The sequence below is a fragment of the Leuciscus leuciscus genome, assembly GCF_965113295.1.
Source record: "Leuciscus leuciscus genome assembly, chromosome: 8".
Lineage (NCBI taxonomy): Eukaryota > Metazoa > Chordata > Actinopteri > Cypriniformes > Leuciscidae > Leuciscus > Leuciscus leuciscus.
Genome location: NC_138732.1, coordinates 4,336,321 through 4,360,566, shown reverse-complemented (window position 1 = coordinate 4,360,566; position 24,246 = coordinate 4,336,321). Strand labels below are relative to the sequence as shown.

At 38.7% G+C, this 24,246-nt stretch overlaps 1 protein-coding gene and 1 long non-coding RNA gene across 3 annotated transcripts in view; one reads left to right on the top strand and one right to left on the bottom strand.

The window, feature by feature from the left end:
- The window catches only part of LOC309504222, a 105,272-nt gene extending 81,448 nt beyond the window's left edge, over window positions 1-23,824 (bottom strand). The window contains exon 1 of the long non-coding RNA XR_014208031.1: window positions 23,700-23,824. This is a non-coding gene — a long non-coding RNA (uncharacterized lncRNA). The remainder of the gene's footprint in view (window positions 1-23,699) is intronic.
- il2 (interleukin 2) lies at window positions 6,606-17,187 on the top strand. Of its 2 annotated transcripts, none has more exons than XM_082178509.1 (5): window positions 6,606-9,136; window positions 15,784-16,050; window positions 16,154-16,195; window positions 16,451-16,591; window positions 16,998-17,187. In XM_082178509.1, exons 2-5 carry the CDS (start codon window positions 15,895-15,897, stop codon window positions 17,097-17,099), a joined length of 441 nt encoding a protein of 146 aa, XP_082034635.1. In that variant the 5' UTR covers window positions 6,606-9,136; window positions 15,784-15,894; the 3' UTR covers window positions 17,100-17,187. The 2 variants fall into 2 exon arrangements, with proteins under 2 accessions (XP_082034635.1, XP_082034634.1); XM_082178508.1 differs by lacking the exon at window positions 6,606-9,136 and adding an exon at window positions 9,503-10,884.
- Window positions 23,825-24,246: the final 422 nt, after the last annotated feature.

Below are 24,246 nucleotides of genomic sequence, written 5' to 3'. Positions count from 1 at the left end.
TGCAGGCCTGAGACCCTCACAAGTGGCTTCCAGGCTTCAACCACTTCAGAATGACACATCATGCGGGGACTTCCTGCCAACCTAGTTATGATGACAAAAACAAGCTGACTTCAGATCAACTAGGTTTGACCAGCCGCTTCAATCCAACGCAATGCGTTCAAGATATACACAAAAAGGCACAAAATAAATTACATGATTTTTTTTTAAATAATAGTAATTTCCATGTCATTTTGCTTTATCTGATGTTTGATTCATCACCGGTTCCCCTCATTCAGTACGTCATACTCTGGAGTTCCCTTGTGCACTCTTCAAAATTGATTGTTGACGCAAAAATACATAGATTAAAATGCATATACAGTACGTATATTTAAACGGGATGAAATATATAGTAACGTACTGAACATTAGCTTACTTCTTGAGCCCAAGAGCTCGATCTCTTTTAGTCCACAAGTCATTTTAAGACGACACCATGCATCAAACCACAGGTCAAGCGCTGCAGCTCCAACAGTGATGCTGTTTGCGAATGTGTGTAACTATGGTTTCAAGAAACACCAAATCGTTTAACTATTTTTGTGTTGATGGGAACTTGCAAACATAGTTAGCTATGTTTTTCCGCGAAACACCATCTGAAACTCTGAGTAATGAGTCTCTCAGTCTAAAAATAGCCACTCAATGGACTAATAAAGCCTTTTTATTTTCTAAATGCATCTTAAATGACCTTATCGTGAACGAATCATTGATAAACGTTTCATTTGAAAATTCTATCTTCTATTATGTTTTTGTTTTTCAATAATCCTTTTCACTCATATGTACATCACAACACAGATTCAAAAAAGATCCGTTGCTACTGTACTTACGTTAAATTACGACATTGAAGACGCACTGTAGTTGTTTAAAGGGGTGGTTGATTATATGATTTCACTTTTCTAACTTTAGTTAGTGTGTAATGTTGCTGTTTGATCATAAACAACATCTGCAAAGTTACGACGCTCAAAGTTCAAAGCAAAGGGAGATATTTGCTTTTAAAGAAATTGCTTTTTAAGGACTACAACAAACGGCTGGTAGAGACTACACCACATTCCTCCCGGGTTAGTGACATCACCAACCCTAGAATTTACATAAACCCCGCCCCCTGAACACGATTTATAGATTATCAAGACAAAATATGCTAATCAATGACTAGAAGATAACTACACATATAAGCTACATAAATTCATCAACTAACCATTCAGAAATGTCCTGTTGCTTCTACATGTCACTTCTTCTAGAGTCTCTCCATCATTGTCTGACTCCGGTTTGAACATAAAAGGCAATTTAAAAAAAAACATTTTCAGTGCATGTGTGTGTGAGGTACTGTAAAAGCACACGAGCTGTTGTAGCTCCGCCCCCTGTGCCGGGAGCAGCAGCTCATTTGCATTTAAAGGAACAGACACAAAAACGGTGCGTCTTTGCTTACCCTCAAAAAGCGACAATTTTAACATGTTATATAAAAATATCTGTGGGGTATTTTGAGCTAAAACTTCACACACACACTCTGGAGACATCAGAGACTTATTTTACATCTTGTGAAGAGGGCATTATACCACACCTTTAAATGAAATAAAATTATGGAAATTATCAACCATCCTACCGAAGACCTGATCTACAGAATACATCATTTATTAATCCGAACATTAATTCTACACAACCTAATTAATATTCATAAGTCAAGTCTTCACCATATTGTTACATCATAATTATAACAAATGAAATAAAATCACCTCGTTTCTCAAGACTGTGTTCACACTACCTAAATATAAATGGAAACAGCACATAAAATGCTTAATTTTGAATATGAAGGAGAATTTAAAGGTTATATGTGACCCTGGATCACAAAACCAGTCACGAGTCGCACGGGTATATCTGTGGCAATAGCCAACAATACATTGTATGGGTCAAAATTATCGATTTTTCTTTTATACCACAAAATCATTAGGATATTAAGTAAAGATCATGTTCCATGAAGATATTTGGTAAATTTCCTACCGTAAATATATCAAACATGTATTTTTGTGAGTGAATGCTGCACAATCGTGAACATAAATGAACAACTTTAAAGGAGATTTTCTTCAATGTTTCGATTTTTTTGCACCCTCAGATTCCAGATCATCTAATAGTTGTATCTCGACCAAATATTGTCCTATCATAACAAAACCATACATCAATGGACGTCTTATTTATTCAGCTTTCAGATTATGTATAAATCTCAATTTCAAAGAATTGACCCATGTGACTGGTTTTGTGGCCCAGGGTCACATTCATAACGCTATACTTTGTGTTACATAATCTCGACAAAAACCCAGACAGTGACTGTTTCTAATTGAGTGTCTGATGGGGTAGTGATGGTAAATTTCACACGAGTCTCTCTTCTGACCACAGCAATAATGACCCAACCTCCACTTCGGAGAACCCAGGAAAGGTGGCATGGTCTTCAATGCCCAATTTCCCAGAATCAACTCCAAAAATCCATCTGTTTTTAGTAGGACAGATGTTTCAGTCAGCAAATCACAGCTGTAAACTTGCGGTGAACATCAAAGGGTTCTCCTCATCCTAGAACATAATTACCAAAAGCATTATGTTTTAAATGGCAGAGGATGGGAGGCTTACGGGTCACCAGTCATTAGTAGAGCTAACCACAGGTATTACAGTTTTTTTCGATTGCTAAACGACAGTGAGCACAACTGGAGCTACATGTGCAAAACTCTAACTACAGTCTGCACTACCAACAGTCACCTGAGCTAAACAGTTCACATCACCTGCAAAACTCACTCAGAGCAACACAACTCTTAACACACGGCTCAAAACAGGCTCAGTGCAGCCAAACACTACACACAACCCTCACTGAGATAACACACACTGTCAATCAGAACACTATACACAACCCTCACTGAGATAGCACACACTGTCACTCAGAACACACTGAGAGGAAAAACACTACACACAACCCTCACTGAGATAGCACACACTGTCACTCAGAACACACTGAGAGGAAAAACACTACACACAACCCTCACTGAGATAGCACACACTGTCACTCAGAACACACTGAGAGGAAAAACACTAGCATCAAACACCAATACAGAAAATACTAACTTTTCATCTTTACAGTTTGAACAATTTCAGTGACTTCAAATAATATTTTCTTCAAAGAAAAGAGTGACATTCTTTCACAAGATTTATTAAAATTTTTAGAACATAACAATTATTTAAGGTCAATGAAAATGAGCAGTTTGCTTCAATAGTCTGTAGAGAAAAAAAGGTAGAAACTGAAAGTACATACTGTAATTCAAAATTAGTCTTTCTGAGCTCTACCTATATACATATACATATTTGTGTGTGTGTGTGTGTGTGTGTGTGTGTGTGTGTGTGTGTGTGTGTGTGTGTGTGTGTGTGTGTGTGTGTGTGTGTGTGTGTGTGTGTGTGTGTGTGTGTGTGTGTGTGTGTGTGTGTGTGTGTGTGTTCACTAACAAGTCTAAAACCTGACCCCTACTTAGCCTTTCAGCTGAGATTGCACTCATCAGTGTTTGAAAGGCACAAGGCTGAAATCTATTCTGTTTTGAATGTGTGGTTCACAGTTTTGACAGCAGTGTGTTAGCATCTGAACAAAGTGCTGTAAATCCACAGTGTTGTGCAGGTTGTGGTTAAAGTCATGGGATAAGTGTGTAGAGTTTTGAAAACTGTGTTCAAGCAATAAAAAAGAGTTAGAGTTTTGAAAACTGTGTTCAAGCAATAAAAAACGAACTAGAGTTTGGTCCACATGAACTGCTGCTGTGCAGACTGGAGTTTTGCACATGTGACTCCAGTTGTGCCCACTGTCGTTTAGCAATCGAAAAAAACTGTAAAGCCTCCACGCTTTCTACGTTCAGAGTTCAGAGGCGAAAAAATCAACTATCCGTCTGACATGACGTGAATGCCCATAAAAATCCCGCCGTCAAGAATTCCTAAGAGTGGGTTTTAGGGGGAAAAGTCAGTGGGATTCTGACGTAACAGTGACGACTGTTCAAGATAAAAATCAGAGCGCGATAACACACACACACACACACACACACAGAGGGAACCCTGAGGCGCTGAAAGATGCTTTTCCGTGACAGCGCCGCTTCCTTCCCACCTTTAGAGGCATGAAACACCTGTGATGCACAAGCCCTTCCAAAGCGCACCAGAGGGCTTTTCCCTGAAGGCTTCCCTTCTCTCGCACTTTCACTAAACACTTCCCACACACTCGCAGCTCTCTAACCACCGAAGGACATTCATTATGTGTGATGATGACTTTCATGAGGAGAAAGTTCCACTGAGCAACCAGAACTTCATATCAAAAAACGATTTACGGTTTTACTTCACACCAATGATTTAAGATGTAGCGCTAGCACAAACATTTCTGATCATTCACAAAATGTTCATTGCTCCCAGAATATTTTATTATATTGACTGTAAACAGTCATTCATACATCAAAAGAGACTCTTACATTAAAAACCACAACAACAAAACTTAAAAAAATTCTAGCTTCTTTCATTCTTTTTTGCAAATATTAAAGATATTTTTAATGAAATCTGAGAGATTTCTGTCCCTCCATTGAAATCTTTCAACCATCAGATTTTTTTTTTTTTTTTTGGGGGGGGGGGGGGGGGGGGGGGGGGGGGTTGCACAGACTTTCAATGGAGGGACTGAAATCTCTCAGATTTCATTCAGATATATATACATTTGTGTTTCGAAGACGAACGAAAGTCTTACGGGTTTGAAAGGCCATGAGTGAATGTTGATTTTTGGGTGAATTAACCCTTTAAAGCATTGTTTGGCTTATCTTGATTTGCATGTACTCATGTAGGACATATAATTGCTCTTGTGTCCTGACATATAATGACCTAAAGTCACTTAAAGTCTACAAATAAGCATTGTCATCATTTACTCATGTTGTTCTAAACCTGCATTATAGATATATATATATTAGTGGTGGGCCGTTATCGGCGTTAACGTGCTGCGTTAACGCGAGACTCTTATCGCGCGATAAAAAAAATATCGCCGTTAATCTATTCTCCAAGTTGGGTTGGGAGATGGCTCTATACTACACAAGCTATGATGACGCAATCTACCCGCGGCCGCGAGGTAAACCCGGCTGCAACGCATATTCGTCGTCATCTTAAGTAAACACGGCTGAAAGTGAAACCTGGTGAAAAAGATCGGTGCAACATCCATTATTTGGACTTGGTTCGGGTTTAAGCCGTCAGACGAGCAGCAGCAAACTATATACAGAGTGTGTGGGGTAACAGTTCGGTAAGTTAACACACGACTAATCCGTTCGACCACCTCAAATTCAAAACGAAACATGATATCACTGAATACCAGCGCGCGCGTATTATTCCCATTCCAATATATCTTAGTGGTGTAGCACATAATCTCGATTTTAAGAATCGTTGTTGTGTTTCTTTTTAACTGAAAAGACATCAGTTAGACAATATTCAAATTTTAAATTTGGGGTTTCATAAGCTCCAAGCCATAATAAACATTATACCTACTTAAGTCTCTGCAGCTAGTGTACTTACATTTTATTTATCTGCAAAATTATGTTGTATACTTACAGTTTTGCACAATATATGTTCTCAAAACTACATACACCCTTTTAAAAAAAATACATTTAGCAGTTGTTTAGCATGGGTCTGTGTAATCTGTTCTGAAATGGTTTTATTATAATATACTGTATATCGTTATCGCAAGAGGCTGCAATGTATATCACAATATAGATTTTAGGCCATATCGCCCATCCCTAATTGATAGCCTATAGTAGTTGATAATAACATAGGCCTACCTAATGTTGCCTACGGACGGTAACAGTACAGTAGTAACCTTTTACAGTCTATGAGTAGAACAGCTTTCTCAAGCAGTTTCTGATGCATTTTGGAAACAGGAGATGAGCCCCTGGTCTAATGCGCCACCTGGCTTGAGAAACCCGTTCTCAAAGACTTACTTTTATAGTCATTATTTGGGTAGCACACATATTCTGAATGCCTTCGGCAGAATTCAAATGAGCCATTTTAATCTAGATTAATCTAGATTAATTTCAAAATTAATCTAGATTAATCTAGATTAAAAAAATTAATCTATGCCCACCTCTAATATATATATATACACTACCGTTCAAAAGTTTGGGGTCTGTAAGATTTTTAATGTTTTTAAAAGAAGTCTCTTCTGCTCACCAAGGCTGCATTTATTTGATTAAAAATACAAACAAGAACAGTAATATTGTGAAATATTATTCCAATTTAAAATGACTGTTTTCTATTTTAATATATTTTAAAGTGTAATTTATTCCTGTGATCAAAGCTGAATTTTCAGCATCATTACTCCAGTCTTCAGTGTCACATGATCCTTCACAAATCATTCTAATATGATGATTTGATGCTCAAGAAACAATCATTATTATTATCAATGTTGAAACTGTTGTACACATTTTTCTCAAAATTATTTGATGAATAGAAAGTTCAAAAGAACAGCATTTATTTAAAATAAAATCCTTGATGAATAAAAGTATTGATTTATTTTATTTATTTCCCCAAAAAATGAAATAAAAATTCTTACTGACCCCAAACTTTTGGACGGTCGTGTTTAATGTTACAAAAGCTTTAGATTTCAGATTAATGCTGTTCTTTTGAACTTTCTATTCATCATAGCATCATGAAATAAAAATGTAAATGACTGTTTTCAACATTGATAATAATCATAAATGTTTCTTGAGCAGCAAATCATCATATTAGAATGATTTGTGAAGGATCATGTGACACTGAAGACTGGAGTAATGATGCTGAAAATCCAGCTTTGATCACAGGAATAAATTACACTTTACTATATATTCACAAAGAAAACAGCGGATTTAAATTGGAATAATATTTCACAATATTACTGTTTTTGTTTGTATTTTTAATCAAATAAATGCAGCCTTGGTGAGCAGAAGAGACTTCTTTTACAAACATCAAAAATCTTACTGACCCCAAACTTTTGAACAGTAGTGTATATATATATACATATATAGAGAGACATGACGGAGCATGAGTAAATGATGACAGAATCAGGTCTTAACCCAAATATCTTGTGTATTGTTTCGCTTGGAATAACATAAGCATGAATACATGATGACAGAATGATTTCATCATGCAGGAATTACCACAAATCCATTGTTTTGATTCGCCATGTAAGCAGAAATGTAAAGATGAGATCAGACAAAAGGTATTTCTTACTGTCTGAATCTGTCACAAGATAAAATATGTAGGCTTGACGTTTAAATATATATATAGCATTTTTCTGCTCTAAAACACTACACAAAAATCCACTAAAACCCCAGTGGGTCAAATATTATTTTAGTTATACATTTATATTTTTTTTTATGCAATTCAATTTAAACTTTTTAAGTGTAGCTTTAACTATTCAAATATACGCCAAGGCCATAGTCACATCAAACTACACGTCACCCTTAAAAACTTAATTTGCATGAATACCAGTGACCATCTTGTCCCCTAGATTTATCTACAGCTACGCAACATGGAAAAATGATCAAACTGAATCAATCCCCAATGATTCATGCTAGAGTAAAGGGGAAACTTAACTGAAGATATGCTATGACTGCGTAAACATGAGACTATTCTGAAGCTTCATCCCATATAAAAAGTTATTTTTAGGGGGGAAATTTTTTTTAAATAATGTTTTCTGGATTTTTGAGCACACACACACACCCACCAAACATGCAACGTGCGTAAACATCAGAAACATTAAACTACGTAAATGGGGGAAACCGTTTTCTGTGCAAAATGTAGGCTATTAGTAATAATGTGCTGTGCATTTTTCCATGGCAGTTTTTTTTTTAAGGTAGTAGTTTGCTACTCCATACCAGAGGTCATCACGTCACATTTACTGACCTTTTAGTCAAAGTTTCTTTATAAAGCACTTTTATAAAAACAGCAAGTGTTCATCAATGTGCTGTACATGCATATCACATATCAATGATACAAACAGTCAACAGCGCAGAATAAAACAATAAGACACAATAAAAAAGCAACTCACATATAAGCGTCAAATGCCAGACAAAAAAAAATTAGTTTTTAGGCAAGATTTAAAAACAGCAAGTGTTTGAGTCTGTCTAATGTAGAGGGGCAAACCACTCCAGAGCTTCGCTGACAGCTATGGAGATCATCAATCGGCAATCTACTGATATTCCTGCCCTTCCCGCATGTCAAACGTTGAATTTTCTGTCGAATTTGAACCACTGGATTTGTAAAGCGGAATAAAATGGACCGAAAATTGCCTGTCGGATATTATAGGTTGTATTTGTAATACATTTTGGATGTGAAATCTGAAAGGTCAATATGGATTATTGCATTTTTTTAATAATGAAAACGTGTGTAAAAACATACGTTTTGAATTGAAAATATTCACAGCTTAAAAATTCAACCATGTTGAATTTCAGCCCATAAAAATGCAAGCCCTGAAAATACAATGCATTAAAATGCAAGCAATTAGTAGTGCAATTTAACAAGCTTTTTTGTTCCAAAAACACGTGTCATTATTTTACTTCCACTTCAAATGCTCTGTAATGCTTTAGTGCCATTTCACTTCTTAAAAAACACACACCATATAACTAGTTTTTGGAAGGTAATACTGCAATGTACTCTTAAAATACCTGTAAACAACATGGTAATCGTATCGCACTGGTATACCATGAACACACCATAACTATACTATGGTACCAACCCTTTTTAAAGAGTTTGCACTGTGCCAGTGAATTGGTTGTGATGCAACCGTAGAAAGGGAACTTATGCCATCGTTTTTATGGGAAGCAATTATCCACTTCATTGTTCTCCGGTTTGTGTATCAAACGTAAGTGTAGATGTTAATGAGGAAGGAAGGGTCTGGATATAATCTTGACAGATGCAAGAAACAGAAGTAAATCTATTGTTTACTAAAAAAACACTGTTATCAGCTGTAGAGGAGAGAAATCATGTGCACTGGAGCTTCTAACACACACACTGTGTTCGTACCGCATCCTCGGGAAGTTTTAAAGCACTACAACATAATGTGGGGAAATTATACCAGCTCACGTCATCCAATAAAAAGGTAATGAAAATGCTAAATTTTTCTCAGGTACACTTTAGAAATATAAACAAACATTGGGCTAAACTACGGTTCAATTGATTTCTCAACTCACTAACCTTTGCTATGTGTCTGTTCACTTACCTTTTTTTTGGGGGGGGGGTTACACTTTATTTTAAGGTGTCATTGTTACAGTGTAATTATATATTTAAGTCCTGAGTAATATTAAGCAACTACATGTACTTACTATAGGGTTAGGGTAGGATTAGGTTGAGGGTTAGTTGCATGTAATTATGCATAATTTACTGTTATTACTACGGTAAGTACATGTAACGTGTAACAAGGACACTAGCCGCGTTTCCATTACCCTTCAAATTACGCAAATTGAAATGGCGAATTGAAAATAAAAACACGTTATTTTCGCAAAAACTCCCATTTATCGCAAAAAAGTGTTTCCGCTCGAATGAGGAGGTTTTTCAGGCAATTCGAAAAAAGAAATATTTCGCAAAACTGCAATGGAAACAGTTTTTGCGCATTTACGGGTCACCTGACGTAGATGACGCGGTGTGATTGGACAGAATACGAGACAGAGTTCTTTATTAAATTCATAAAAGACAAAATAATTACAGGAATAATGGATTCTAAACCTCAAATAAATGCCACAATCAAGACCTCAAAGCAGAAATGAGTGAGAAACACCCAGAAACTCCTCATATGTGCCGCTCACATGTATAATAAGGGTCTTTCCTTGCCATTAATGCTTGGATAACACACATACGTCTCCTTTGATTAGTAATAATGGCCAGTGCAGTGGCTGGGATCTGAGATTACATTTACATTTATGCATTTGGCAGACGCTTTTATCCGAAGCGACTTGCGTTACATTTCAAGATACACATTAACATTCTCATCAGTTCTTGCTTTCCCTGGGAATCAAACCCATGACCTTGGTGTCGCGAGCGCCAACGCTCTTCTGTTTGAGCTACAGGAAATACTTTTACTGCTATTATATCATATAAAAACTGATTTACATTAGTTGGAAAGCCTATTTGCCATCACAATAACGTCATAAACAAATACGCTTTAGTGATCGTCTCTGTGACTCGATTTGACCAAGGGGGTAATGTTTCAGAAAACACTGAAGCTTCCCCGGGCGCCGCCATTGGCTAGCGGACCCCCACCTGCTGTTAGCATACCATTGACTCCCATTCATTTTGGCGTCACTTTGACAGCGAATAACTTTACATCTGAGGCGATTAAAGACTCCATTTGTCCATTATTTATTTCTAAAGAAACACGAAAATGTATAAAAGGCTCCATTACCTTGTATCTTACGTTATGGCCCCGTAGAAGCAGTTTTTGTAAAAATAGGCTAACGATTGCGTCATAACCACGCGACTCTCTGTCGCACAGTAGAGAGATTACCGTATGGACAGGAGGAGAAGCTCACGGCCAATCGGGGGGACGTGGAGGCAAAATGACAAAGTAATTAATCAGAATACTTAGCAAAAGTTCCTAGCTCATGGACACCTCCTACTCACACTCTCCGTCTCAGCACATTTCGGAAGGGAATGATTCAGATTTCTCTCGGCACAGCTACTAGTAGATAGACGGGTTTGCTCACGTCACATCTACGTCATCAAGCTCAGTTTGAGTCTGTGCAGTACGCTCAGCCATCAGGAAGTGAGAGCTTCTAATTGACTTCACTTTTCTCCGTTGAATCCAATGGGGTCGCTGTGTCCATTTCTTTTACCGTCTATGGATTTGACCAGGTTTGAGTGATACGATGTGATTTGCTAAATATGATGAACTCAATAACAGGCTAGTAGTAGTAGGAAGATTTAGTGCATCTTGAACTGGTATTTTTGCTAGATCAGGCAGGTTTTATTAGGATGTTAACAAGTGCATGTCTAGACGAACTCTTTGGCAGGTGTTGCTGTATTTAACGACTTTTGGTGAGGTCAACACTGGCTCTAGAACATGATGGCTGCGCTAATGAACCTTCAATGGCAACCACATGTTTCTGTTTTAAAAATGCGGGACACTTCTTACGTCTTTCAGGACACGCGGGTTAAAGCTCCCTGTTTTGGGAGTGGGTGGGTGGTCATCCCAGTCAAAATGCGCTTAATTTTCCCCCCAAAACAAATATAAAAAAAAAAAACGTATGAGCATAAGTTGAGGCGGATAAAATTTTTTTATCCAGTAAGAAGAAATGTGCATAAAAAACTATGATGGAAAAACTTTTACTGAATGACTGAAAAGTCAAAAGTCTGTCTTCAGAATGATTTGGTTTAATTTCTTCCAGACACGTCTCACGCAATGCAACCGTTGCAACACAACCAAAATGTAAAGTCATTTATGAAGGAGGACAGAAGAGCCACAGAGGCTTCCCCCGATTGCAGCAACTTCTGTTTTTATTACAGAAGCAAGTGTAAATTCTGTTCCCTTGAGCACATGGTGTGGAAACACTGCTTTATTTACAAACCTTTTATGCAACATTTCAATTTTGTGCGCATAAATTTAATTCTCAGCTTTGGATGGAAACATAGCCAATGTCATGTTTATTTGTATAGAGCTTTTCATATTATGTTTTCAAAGCATTTAATAAATAAAACATATAGACATTTATTTATTTTTAAATATTGAAATGCTTTCTGATTCAGTTTAATATCGCTATATAAAAGCGCTAAACGAATTACTCCAGCACTACTTTTTTGTTTTTCAAGGACTACAATCAGAGATCTCACTTATCAAACAATATCTTTAGTATGTTAAGGATTATTAAAACTCAAATTACAGATATAAGGTATCCAAAATACAACTTACAACGTATTTAATAATATATATTAAATATAAAGTTTATAATGGCTATTATTGTTCAATAAATAATATTTTATATTATAATGTTGGTGTACTTCATATTATCAAAAATATTGCTTTTTTTTTCCAAAATAATTTATTGTATTTTAAGTAAGTAAAGCACTCTTTAAGTACCTCTTATAAGTCAAAAAGTCAAATTCAAGCACTTCAAGTACTTTTAAGCACCTTGTACGAACCCTGATTATTATTATTATTATTATTATTAATATGCAGAAACAACTATATACTCTTAGAAAAAAAAAGGTTCAGTGGGGTTCTATATAGAACTCTAGGGTTCTAGACTCAATTTTAAAGAACCCTTTGTACCAAAAAGGTTCTATATAAGGAGAAATGTCTTTGCGTAATACTTTCATGCTTAATGTGTTACTTCAGTTGGTTTTTTTTCTAGTGATAATGTATGTTTATGAGCCGCTTGATTCATTACATTTAATTAAAATTGACAATGAATTAAAACTAAATTAATGAATTAAAACTAAAACCATAAAATAACCCTGTGATAGAACTTAGAGCTCCACGATTAATCATAAAAAGATCGCGATATCTATTTAAACTCCCACGTGATCTCATTCCTAAACGACAACGATTCGGCTCTGTGTTTTAAAACCTTTGACAAAAATCACACCGTAACATTCAAATCTGTGTTTAAAGCGCTGATCCTGAGAGAGAGCAGATGTTATAGGTATGAAACAGCTTCACAAACAGTCTATTCAATGACAATTTATAGTTTATATACAAACACTGATGTCTACGGTAGCGATCGAAATAGAGTAAATCACATTTTGAAAGCAACTTGACGCTTAAAATATAAATTCAAATTCAGATTACATCGTTACACCACCAGGTGGCGACAAGTGACTATTAATGAGTCATTGAATCATTCATTCAAAAAATATATATAAAATAATTCATTCAGATTAATAAAATATTTTAGATAGACTGCAGCAATTAACATTTTGTCAAAACCTCTAGTAAATTACGTTATTTTGTTTAGCCTCTAAAAAAATGGACAACACACCTTCACTCTCTTCCATTGTAGGAAAGTAAAGCCGCCAAAATCCCCAAAATGGCACTGATTCGGGACGTGATTATGTCGGTGTGAAATAATGGAAATATATAAATTAAAGCTGAAGCTCCAATCTCCTCCCGAAAATCCTTGGTGCCCCAGTGAATGCTTCGTTTAGAGAAGCTGTCAATCATGACGTCACATTCCCGTTTTTATAGCATCAAATAACTAACTAAGACCAAACTTATTTTAAAAAACGAACACTTAAACTTACACTAAAACAACCTAAATTGACAGAAAACATTATTTGAAGTATAATTCGATTGTTTAGTTTCCCTCACGTCCCATTAGACTACATGGAGAGGGTGGGGTTTATGAGCTATACTGGGACCAGCCACCAGGGGGCGATCGAGACTCAGGGTTTATGAGCTATACTGGGACCAGCCACCAGGGGGCGATCGAGACTCAGGGTTTATGAGCTATACTGGGACCAGCCACCGGGAGGCGATCGAGACTCAGGGTTTATGAGCTATACTGGGACCAGCCACCGGGGGGCGATCGAGACACAGGGTTTATGACCTATACTGGGACCAGCCACCGGGGGGCGATCGAGACTCAGGGTTTATGACCTATACTGGGATCAGCCACCGGGGGGCGATCGAGACTCAGGGTTTATGACCTATACTGGGACCAGCCACCGGGGGGCGATGGAGACACAGGGTTTATGACCTATACTGGGACCAGCCACCGGGGGGCGATCGAGACTCAGGGTTTATGACCTATACTGGGATCAGCCACCGGGGGGCGATCGAGACTCAGGGTTTATGAGCTATACTGGGATCAGCCACCGGGGGGGCGATCGAGACTCAGGGTTTATGACCTATACTGGGACCAGCCACCGGGGGGCGATCGAGACACAGGGTTTATGACCTATACTGGGACCAGCCACCGGGGGGCGATCGAGACTCAGGGTTTATGACCTATACTGGGATCAGCCACCGGGGGGCGATCGAGACTCAGGGTTTATGACCTATACTGGGACCAGCCACCGGGGGGGCGATCGAGACACAGGGTTTATGACCTATACTGGGACCAGCCACCGGGGGGCGATCGAGACTCAGGGTTTATGACCTATACTGGGACCAGCCACCGGGGGGCGATCGAGACTCAGGGTTTATGACCTATACTGGGACCAGCCACCGGGGGGGCGATCGAGACACAGGGTTTATGACCTATACTGGGACCAGCCACCGGGGGGCGATCGAGACTCAGGGTTTATGACCTATACTGGGATCAGCCACCGGGGGGCGATCGAGACTCAGGGTTTATGAGCTATACTGGGATCAGCCACCGGGGGGGCGATCGAGACTCAGGGTTTATGACCTATACTGGGACCAGCCACCGGGGGGCGATCGAGACACAGGGTTTATGACCTATACTGGGACCAGCCACCGGGGGGCGATCGAGACTCAGGGTTTATGACCTATACTGGGATCAGCCACCGGGGGGCGATCGAGACTCAGGGTTTATGACCTATACTGGGACCAGCCACCGGGGGGGCGATCGAGACACAGGGTTTATGACCTATACTGGGACCAGCCACCGGGGGGCGATCGAGACTCAGGGTTTATGACCTATACTGGGACCAGCCACCGGGGGGCGATCGAGACTCAGGGTTTATGAGCTATACTGGGACCAGCCACCAAGGGGCGATCGAGACTCAGGGTTTATGAGCTATACTGGGATCAGCCACAGAGGGGCGATCGAGACGCTTTGGCTTCACTTTTCAGGACTTGTTCGGCACACTTGGTTCAGAATCGTGATTTCTATATAAAAAAATAAAAAAATATAAAAAAATCATGATTCTCAATTTATCCAGAATCGTGCCACTCTAACGAAACCTCTTTAAGGTTCTATATATATATATATATATGAAGTGCCTGACAGATCCCTTTTTCTTCTAAAAGTGTAATTAAGCCATATGTAGGTCAATTCCCCAAAAACCGCAACACCGTGGACCTTTCAAACCATTGGCATGACTTTAAAGTAGTTTGTCCAGGAATGATCTGGGAAGCACGGTGTCCACTGTGAACATGACTTGATATCTTTCATCCAGCGCACCATTGTATTGTTCAACAACACCATGCATTACTTTCAGACACAGACACATATCCAACCAATGCAATGCCTCAAAGCGCCCACTGCTGTCTGCCATCGTTTTTACACAAGAAACCTACACTGTAAAAAAAATTATTTTCACTCCAAAGATCACTGGAGTATGTTCAAAAATGTTCACGGCATTTCCTTGTATTTTTTGCCAAATGTACTAGCGGTTTCTCACTGACCGTAAATATATATTTTTTTTTTTTACATGTATAAAGTAGCATTTACTGAGGGTTTCCTATGCAATGAACTAGAGCATACCCACACAAGCAATGACCTGATAATATCTATGATGTAATGGGTGTGCAATAGTAGTATGATCTAATGCCAAATACATGCATCACATCGGAGGGGACAGGACACTTGACTAAATATTTTTACTTAAGTATGTCACTATTTATTGGTGACTACTTTACCACACTCAGAATATGGCATCTGTGTAAAAAACCTGTGTGTTCACTGTTCACACACACAGGGTGGAACGAGAGGGGGGTGGGGGCATACGAGGGAGAAAGAGCAATAAGAAAAATCCCAACAGTCATCAAAAGGAAAAAAAAAAAACTCCAGCAGTTGATTGTATTTGTTAATATCTGAAGTGTTCTGCCCACCCATTCATTTTTCCTAGTGCTGTCAATATATAGACCAACAAGAGCGTGTTACGAGTCACTTGCACTTGTGCACTGAGGATAACCATCCAACAGGTGACTCGAACCCTCGAAGGACTTCCACCGACGGCATGTCTACTCTACTCTGGATGTGTGCTCTGACACTGGCGCTGGTTTGCTGCCTGAGCGCCCAGCCTGTCAAACGAGACACCAGTAAGAAAGAATTTAGAAAAAATGAGATACTTGAAGCACTTGAAAGTTTTAAAGATGTTACTAAAAGGAATTGTGTAAGTATTATCTGCTTTTAAAACACCCAGCAATAATCAAACCATTTTAAACTGTTCATGCATTTATGCTTTATTTATTTTTATTTTTATTTTTATTTTACAGCCAAACGACATGGGCATCTACTCTCCTGGTGACCTTCATCAGGTAAGCGAACTCTTTTATTTAATTTGAGCTTTAAACATCAGTTTGTTTGCTGAAGAGAGATAGATCACTCACACAGGAAGGAGGTTACTACGAGAAAGCCAAACCTCAAGCCAGCTCTCACAACAATTCTCACACACACACACACACACACACACGAGCAGCTGAGAGATACAGAAAGAGATGCGCTCTGCAAGCAACTCGGGGATGAACTAAAACTCTAGGCCTAACACACTCTTTCTCTCTGTTTCTTTCAAGGATTGTTTGTCTTCAGCTGTGAACTGCACTATTAAAGGGCTAAAGCTCATTGAATACGAATGCGATCTCACTGAAGAAAAGGAAGATGACTTGAATGTCTTCGACAAATTCTACACCGGACTGGATCATGTACAGAATAAAGTAAGTGAATCTTCATCAATTAGGCCTAAAGTAGCGATGATTGGTGATACTTTCTTAAAAATAAAAAGTGAATTTTTTGGCATCATTTGTTTCACAAAGAACCTTTAACTATTAAGGTTCTTAATAATGCAAAAAAAAAAAACCATTTGTTTTTTATTCTGTTCACTGAAAGTGAAAAATTTTTCTTCTGTGGAAACAATGCAAAAAAAATATATATAATAAAAAAATGCTTTTTGAACCTTCTTTTTTTTTTAAGAGAGTGTAGTGGAAATATGTTCTTTAGGATTTGTAATAACTGCAAGTTTCTTTGGGGAACCTAGAATTACTCTTCTATGGCATCTCTGAGAAACCTTTATATATGTTTAAGAGTGAAGACTCATCTTGTTCTCTCTTCTCCTCTCTCTAGACTTCACCAAGCCCAAGCTCATGCAACGTCTGCGAGATGTACCCCACCAAAAATGTTGAGGACTTTCTAGAAAGCATCAAAAGTCTGGTGGAGCAATGGTGATCATGTGAAGGTTAACCTGCTCTCGACAACTGCAAGCTTTGGGTCATAAAAAGCTAATCCTAGACCATGTTTAGGAAACTTTAAAAACCCCAAAAAACATCAGGGTTAAACTAATTAAATTATTGATTTTTTTATTTAATTTTTTACATATTTATTATATCTTCCTGTATCATGTATTTATACATTGCAGTGCTATGAATGTATCCTTGATATAGATGTGTATGTAACTTCTATGAAGACCGACATGTTGCCAGTTCTCGGAGTTGTATTTTGTTTAAAAAAAAAAAAAAGCACTAGAATGTTTAACATATTATGCTTTGCTGCTTATTTATCTATTTATGAGACTATTTATTGTTATTTATTTGATTGTCTGCAATTTTTTTACGATAAATAAATGTGAACTGAATTCTTCTAAAAGCTTGAGATTTCACTGATTTCAATCATCATGTGGGTTTTATTACGCGGAGGTCACGGGTGCTGAAAACACGACTGCTAATTTAGATTCTGACCCCCTGACCTACATATAAACTGCATTTATTTGAGCGTTTGACCCCTTTTCATCGCTAAGGTGGACATCGTGTGTGTGTGTGAACTCATTGGGAAAGTCCCCGATCACACGTTCTATGACAAGCAATGGGAAACATGCCTGGAAAATATTTTCTACACCTACTACTAATAAGTCATCACTCTTGCCCACCTAAACCACACTGGGATGCTCATCATTACACTGAATTAGAGTTATCAGTTATGGCACGTTCCTTTAGCATGCGTTCTTGGTTCACTTCATGTGATGTTGCGGTCAGGCACTTTTTTCTCTCTGAAGTATACCACATTACTCACTCTTGGCCTGACAGCAGAGGGCGTCTGTCCAGAACAACTTTAAATGTTGTTAAATATGTTTTTTTTAAATAGCAGTGCTTGCAACGCAGCAAAAGTTGATTAGTTTTGGGGCATCAGTGCTTGTCTGGTTTTCTGTCGGCACCGTTAACATGATCACTGGCTGTAAATGCATGAACATGTGCAAGGAATGCAAGCCATTTAATAAATATTCCGATGATGTCATCACTGTGGGTAACATTGGAAACGCGGAAAATTCTGTCAGTGTCAATGGGAGCTTTTCAAGCTTTATTCTTATATTTCTTATAAAGTTGAAAAAAATGAACAAATGGTCAATGGGAGATTTAAAATAAATAAATTAAATTTGCACAAAAAAAATTAACAATCAATGGTCAATGTCAGAATTATGTATTTTTTTTTATCAAGTTTACAAAAATAAACAAATAAATCGTCAATGAGAGATTTTAATTTTTTTAATTTGCATAAAAATAAATTAACAATCAATAGTCAATGTCAGAATTATGTATTTTTTATAGAGTTTACAAAAATAAACAAATAAATTGTCAATGGGAGATTTTTCTTTTTTTAATATGCATAAAAATAAATGAACAATCAATGGTCATTGTCAGAATTATGTATTTTTTATCAAGTTTACAAAAATAAACAAATAAATTGTCAATGGGAGATTTTATTTTATTTTAATTTGCATAAAAATAAATCAACAATAAATGGTCAATGTCAGAATTATGTATTTTTTTATCAAGTTTACAAAAATAAACAAATAAATTGTCAATGGGAGATTTTATTTATTTATTTGCATTAAAATAAATTAACAATAAATGGTCAATGGCAGAATTTAGTTTTTTTTTATTAAAAGCTTACAAAAATAAACAAATCATCAGTGGGAGATTTTTATTTGTATAAAATTTGCAAAAAATAAATTAACAACAATAAATGGTCAATGGCAGAAATATGTATTTCTTATAAAGTTTACAAAAATGAATGAATAAATAAATAATTGATCAATTTTATTTCTTATAAAGTTTGCACAGAAAAAAAATGTAAATGGGAGATTCTAATATTTCTTTTAAAGTTAATAAATATAAAATGAAAGAATAAATAAATAAATAAATAAATATCACACTTAAGGATGAAATGAGGTCTTATATGATGCATTCAATCTGTATAATTGTCTACAATCCGTAAATCTAACAAAACCATACGTTTGATCACTTTTATTAACAAGCCTTGTGATTGGAGGCATTACTCATGTCCGCATTGTCAAAGCTTATTACTTAGGGTAAGTGTTGAAATCTCTAATCCTGTAAGTATGAGCAAACGAAGTAGTGATACTTGACATGGCAAACACTGCTTTCCTTCCTGGAAGGTGTGAAGGGAAATGATTAAACTGCACTTTGCAGCATAAACAAACTCTTTCAGGTAGTGTGTGTGGGCACCTCTATAAGGTTCCTGCGTGGGTCTCTATCACCCCAACACCAGCTCTGAGCAGCACTAAACCACAGTGCTTGTGCATTTATTTCACTGTCGATCCCAGACGACGATTGCTCAAGACTAACGCCCACCCTTCCTGATCAGGAAATGTGTAGGGATAAGGGGGGGGGGTGGGTGGGATAACGGGACGGCCTGCCAGCGCAGCAAACAAGACAGGAAACCGAAAATAATTAAATAAATAAATTGGCCCACATGTGAGAGTTTATGTGGTTGAGCCCTTTAAACCATAAACTGATACTATCTGAGTTACAACCAACTGCAAGATCTCAAGTGCCTGAGCTAAAACTGACAATGCCTGCTCAATATCAGAAGAACGTACATGTGTGAGCCTGGATCATAAAACCAGTCACATGTCGCACGGGTACATTTGTGGCAATTGCACGGGTCAAAATTATCGATTTTTCTTTTATGCCAAAAATCATTAGGATATTAAGTAAAGATCATGTTTCATGAAGATATTTGGTAAATTTCCTACCGTAAATATATCAAACATGTATTTGTGTGAGTGAATGCTGCACAATCGTGGACATGAATGAACAACTTTAAAGGAGATTTTCTCAATGTTTCGATTTTTTTTTGCACCCTCCGATTCCAGATCTTCTAATAGTCGAATCTCGGCCAAATATTGTCCTATCCTAACAAAACCATACATCACTGGACGGCTTATTTATTCAGCTTTCAGATGATGCATCAATCTCAATTTTTAAAAAGTTGACGCATGTGACTGGTTTTGTGGTCCAGGATCACATATGATGTTGCAAAAATCTCATCAATAACTCACCCCCTCATGCCAGATTTCTCTCAATGGAAAACGAGGAGTTTTGAAAAAGAATACCAAACAAGTGCGTCCATACGTATGTGCCTCATAATGCCAAATTCCAAGCTCAAACTCCCTTGACGGAACGTCTGTGGACATGCTTGAAACGCCTCCAGGCAGATTTTCCCCCTAGTCATGCAAGAACATGCAAGAACATGAATAGGGAAAAACTTAAATCAGCTTATTTTGCATCACAGAAGCTATTTCCTGCTATTAAAAGGAACCGTATGTAAGAAATGTATTTCAATTAATCATAAAATGGCCCTGATATGTCACTAGACATTAAGAAATCATGTTAATTTCAAATACTTATATCACTGACAACAGTAGTCCGGCCAGGATATTGTCATTATAAAGTGAAGTTGCAGCCCTCAACTGATGTTGATGTTGTCATGTTGTGTTTTGGCCTGAAGCTCCACCCTCCACCTATCTACCAATCACGAAGTCAGTAGTGTTTCGGCATCCGGGTTGCCAGCTCTGCTCTAGTTACCACAGCTGCAGCTACAAACGTGTCGGATAAAAAAATGTCTAACGTTACGAAACCTAAAAGACCTCGTTATGAATCCGAAATATGTCGTGACAAAGTCCGAAATAAAAGTCAGGGGGGGGGGGGATACACCGCTCTACAGTCATTTGAAAGTGATTGCAGTACCAGTTTTGGCCACAATCTTACATACGGTTGCTTTAAGTCTATTTTCATATAGGTTAATAAATAGAAGAATAACAGTGCGGCTAAAGGGTCAAACTATTTGTGCTATGATTATGATAATAGATTTAAAATTATATGATATTATATGATACAGATACCAGTTTTGTAATATATCAAGTAGCATAACACTGTTTTTGTACGGCTAAAAAATTAACTGGAAGTGGAGGACAAGAAAGCTCTTACGTTAGTCGCCATGACATCATGTGCAATTCTTGTTTGGAATATTGCAGCGTTTATTATAAACGATTTATCCGTGTGCGTCGTTAATTAATGTGCCTCGTAATCTTGAATCAGAAGAACTCCCCAACCTGCGGGGCAACCTGTCACTCACACACATGAGATCAGCCAATAACAAACCACAACCAGCCAATCAATTCCTCACAGACAAAATGAAGCCCCGCCCACATTTGCTCTTGTTCCAGAAGCGTTTCACTCGGATATATACGACTAGGCGTGGGCGATACTGCAAAATTCAGTATCAATCCGATACCAAGTAAATGGTATCGCCGATATCGATACCGATAAATATACTTTTTAATTTTAAAAGCATGCACTTGAACGTACAGGCGTTCTACATCTAAGCATGGCTTCGTTTCCCAAACGGAAATCGAACGCTCTCTGTGATTGATTGGTTTCATCTTGTAAAAAAAACATAAATTTGGATAGATATTTTTACGTGAGGATCGATCCTTTTCGATACCACATCAGTATCGATACTTCAGGATCGATCCGCCCACCCCTATATACGGCACAATAGGGAAGAAAACACTGTTGCAACTTCTGTTTCATGCCGACTTTAGAGATAAGGTGGATGGCTACGTTTACATGCAACCAAAAAATCGTGAGTAATCTGATTGTGCTCAATCCGAACTGAATGTTAATCAGACTGAAAGGGGTGAAGATCTGGAATAATCAACAGTAAAAAAAAAATAATTAAATAACTTCTTTAAATAAGCATGAATCCAACTATTTTCTCAATCAAATTGACAAGTGGAGGAGGAGACAAGTGGAGGAGGAGACAAGTGGTGGAGGAGACAAGTGGTGGAGGAGACAAGTGGAGGAGGAGACAAGTGGTTGAGGAGACAAGTGGAGGAGGAGACAAGTGGAGGAGGAGACAAGTGATGGAAGAGACAAGTGGTTGAGGAGACAAGTGGTTGAGGAGAGGAGACAAGTGGGAGAGGAGACAAGTGGTTGAGGAGACAAGTGGAGGAGGAGACAAGTGGTGGAGGAGACAAGTGGTGGAGGAGACAAGTGGAGGAGGAGACAAGTGGTGGAGGAGACAAGTGGTGGAGGAGACAAGTGGTGGAGGAGACAAGTGGAGGAGGAGACAAGTGGTGGAGGAGACAAGTGGTGGAGGAGACAAGTGGTTGAGGAGACAAGTGGTGGAGGAGACAAGTGGTGGAGGAGACAAGTGGTGGAGGAGACAAGTGGAGGAGGAGACAAGTGGAGGAGGAGACAAGTGGAGGAGGAGACAAGTGGAGGAGGAGACAAGTGATGGAAGAGACAAGTGGTTGAGGAGACAAGTGGTTGAGGAGAGGAGACAAGTGGGAGAGGAGACAAGTGGTTGAGGAGACAAGTGGAGGAGGAGACAAGTGGTGGAGGAGACAAGTGGTGGAGGAGACAAGTGGAGGAGGAGACAAGTGGTGGAGGAGACAAGTGGTGGAGGAGACAAGTGGTGGAGGAGACAAGTGGAGGAGGAGACAAGTGGTGGAGGAGACAAGTGGTGGAGGAGACAAGTGGAGGAGGAGACAAGTGGAGGAGGAGACAAGTGGTGGAGGAGACAAGTGGTGGAGGAGACAAGTGGTGGAGGAGACAAGTGGTGGAGGAGACAAGTGGAGGAGGAGACAAGTGGAGGAGGAGACAAGTGGTTGAGGAGACAAGTGGTGGAGGAGACAAGTGGAGGAGGAGACAAGTGGAGGAGGAGACAAGTGGTGGAGGAGACAAGTGGTTGAGGAGACAAGTGGAGGAGGAGACAAGTGGTTGAGGAGACAAGTGGTTGAGGAGACAAGTGGAGGAGGAGACAAGTGGTTGAGGAGACAAGTGGTGGAGGAGACAAGTGGAGGAGGAGACAAGTGGTTGAGGAGACAAGTGGTTGAGGAGACAAGTGGTGGAGGAGACAAGTGGTTGAGGAGACAAGTGGTGGAGGAGACAAGTGGTGGAGGAGACAAGTGGTGGAGGAGACAAGTGGAGGAGGAGACAAGTGGTTGAGGAGACAAGTGGTGGAGGAGACAAGTGGTTGAGGAGACAAGTGGTTGAGGAGAAAAGTGGTTGAGGAGACAAGTGGAGGAGGAGAAAAGTGGTTGAGGAGACAAGTGGAGGAGGAGACAAGTGGTTGAGGAGACAAGTGGTGGAGGAGACAAGTGGTGGAGGAGACAAGTGGAGGAGGAGACAAGTGGAGGAGGAGACAAGTGGTTGAGGAGACAAGTGGTGGAGGAGACAAGTGGAGGAGGAGACAAGTGGAGGAGGAGACAAGTGGTGGAGGAGACAAGTGGTTGAGGAGACATTATCGTGAAAGCTTTCTCTGATTTTAAACACTAAGTTTTGTTCTCAAATCCAGTAACACTCACACATTTTTAAAGGGGTGGTATAATGTCCTTTTCACAAGATGTAAAATAAGTCTCTGATGTCCCCAGAGTGTATGTGAGGTTTTTGCTCAAAATACCCCACAGATATTTTTGTATAGCATGTTAAAGTTGTCACTTTTTCAGGGTGAGCAAAAACGCACCGTTTTGTGTCTGTCCCTTTAAATGCAAATGAGCTGCTGCTCCCGGCACAGGGGGCGGAGCTTCAAGAGCTCATGTCCTTTTACCTCACACACACATGCACTGAAAATGTCAAAAACTTTTAGCCTTTTATGTTCAAACCGAAGTTAGACAATGATGGAGAGACTCTAGAAGAAGTGACAACATGTAGAAGCAACAGGACATTTCTGAATGGTTAGTTGATGAATTTATGTAGCTTATGTGTAGTTATCTTCTAGTCATTGATTAGCATATTCTGTCTTGATAATCTATAAATCGTGTTCAGGGGGCGGGGTTTATGTAAATTCTAGGGTTGGTGATGTCACTAACCCAGGAGGAATGTGGTGTAGTCTCTACCAGCCGTTTGTTGTAGTCCTTAAAAAGCAATTTCTTTAAAAGCAAATGTCTCCCTTTGCTTTGAACTTTGAGCGTCGTAACTTTGCAGATGTTGTTTATGATCAAACAGCAACATTACACACTAACTAAAGTTAGAAAAGTGAAATCATAATCAACCACCCCTTTAAAAGACTT

What these genes read in the sequence shown, in the direction of transcription:
- il2 (XM_082178509.1), top strand. Translation starts at nt 15,895, where the DNA reads ATGTCTACTCTACTCTGGATGTGTGCTCTGACACTGGCGCTGGTTTGC. An exon ending in ATGTTACTAAAAGGAATTGT is followed by an intron (nt 16,051 to 16,153) that starts GTAAGTATTATC and finishes TTTATTTTACAG; the next exon opens with CCAAACGACATGGGCATCTA. An exon ending in TGGATCATGTACAGAATAAA is followed by an intron (nt 16,592 to 16,997) that starts GTAAGTGAATCT and finishes TCCTCTCTCTAG; the next exon opens with ACTTCACCAAGCCCAAGCTC.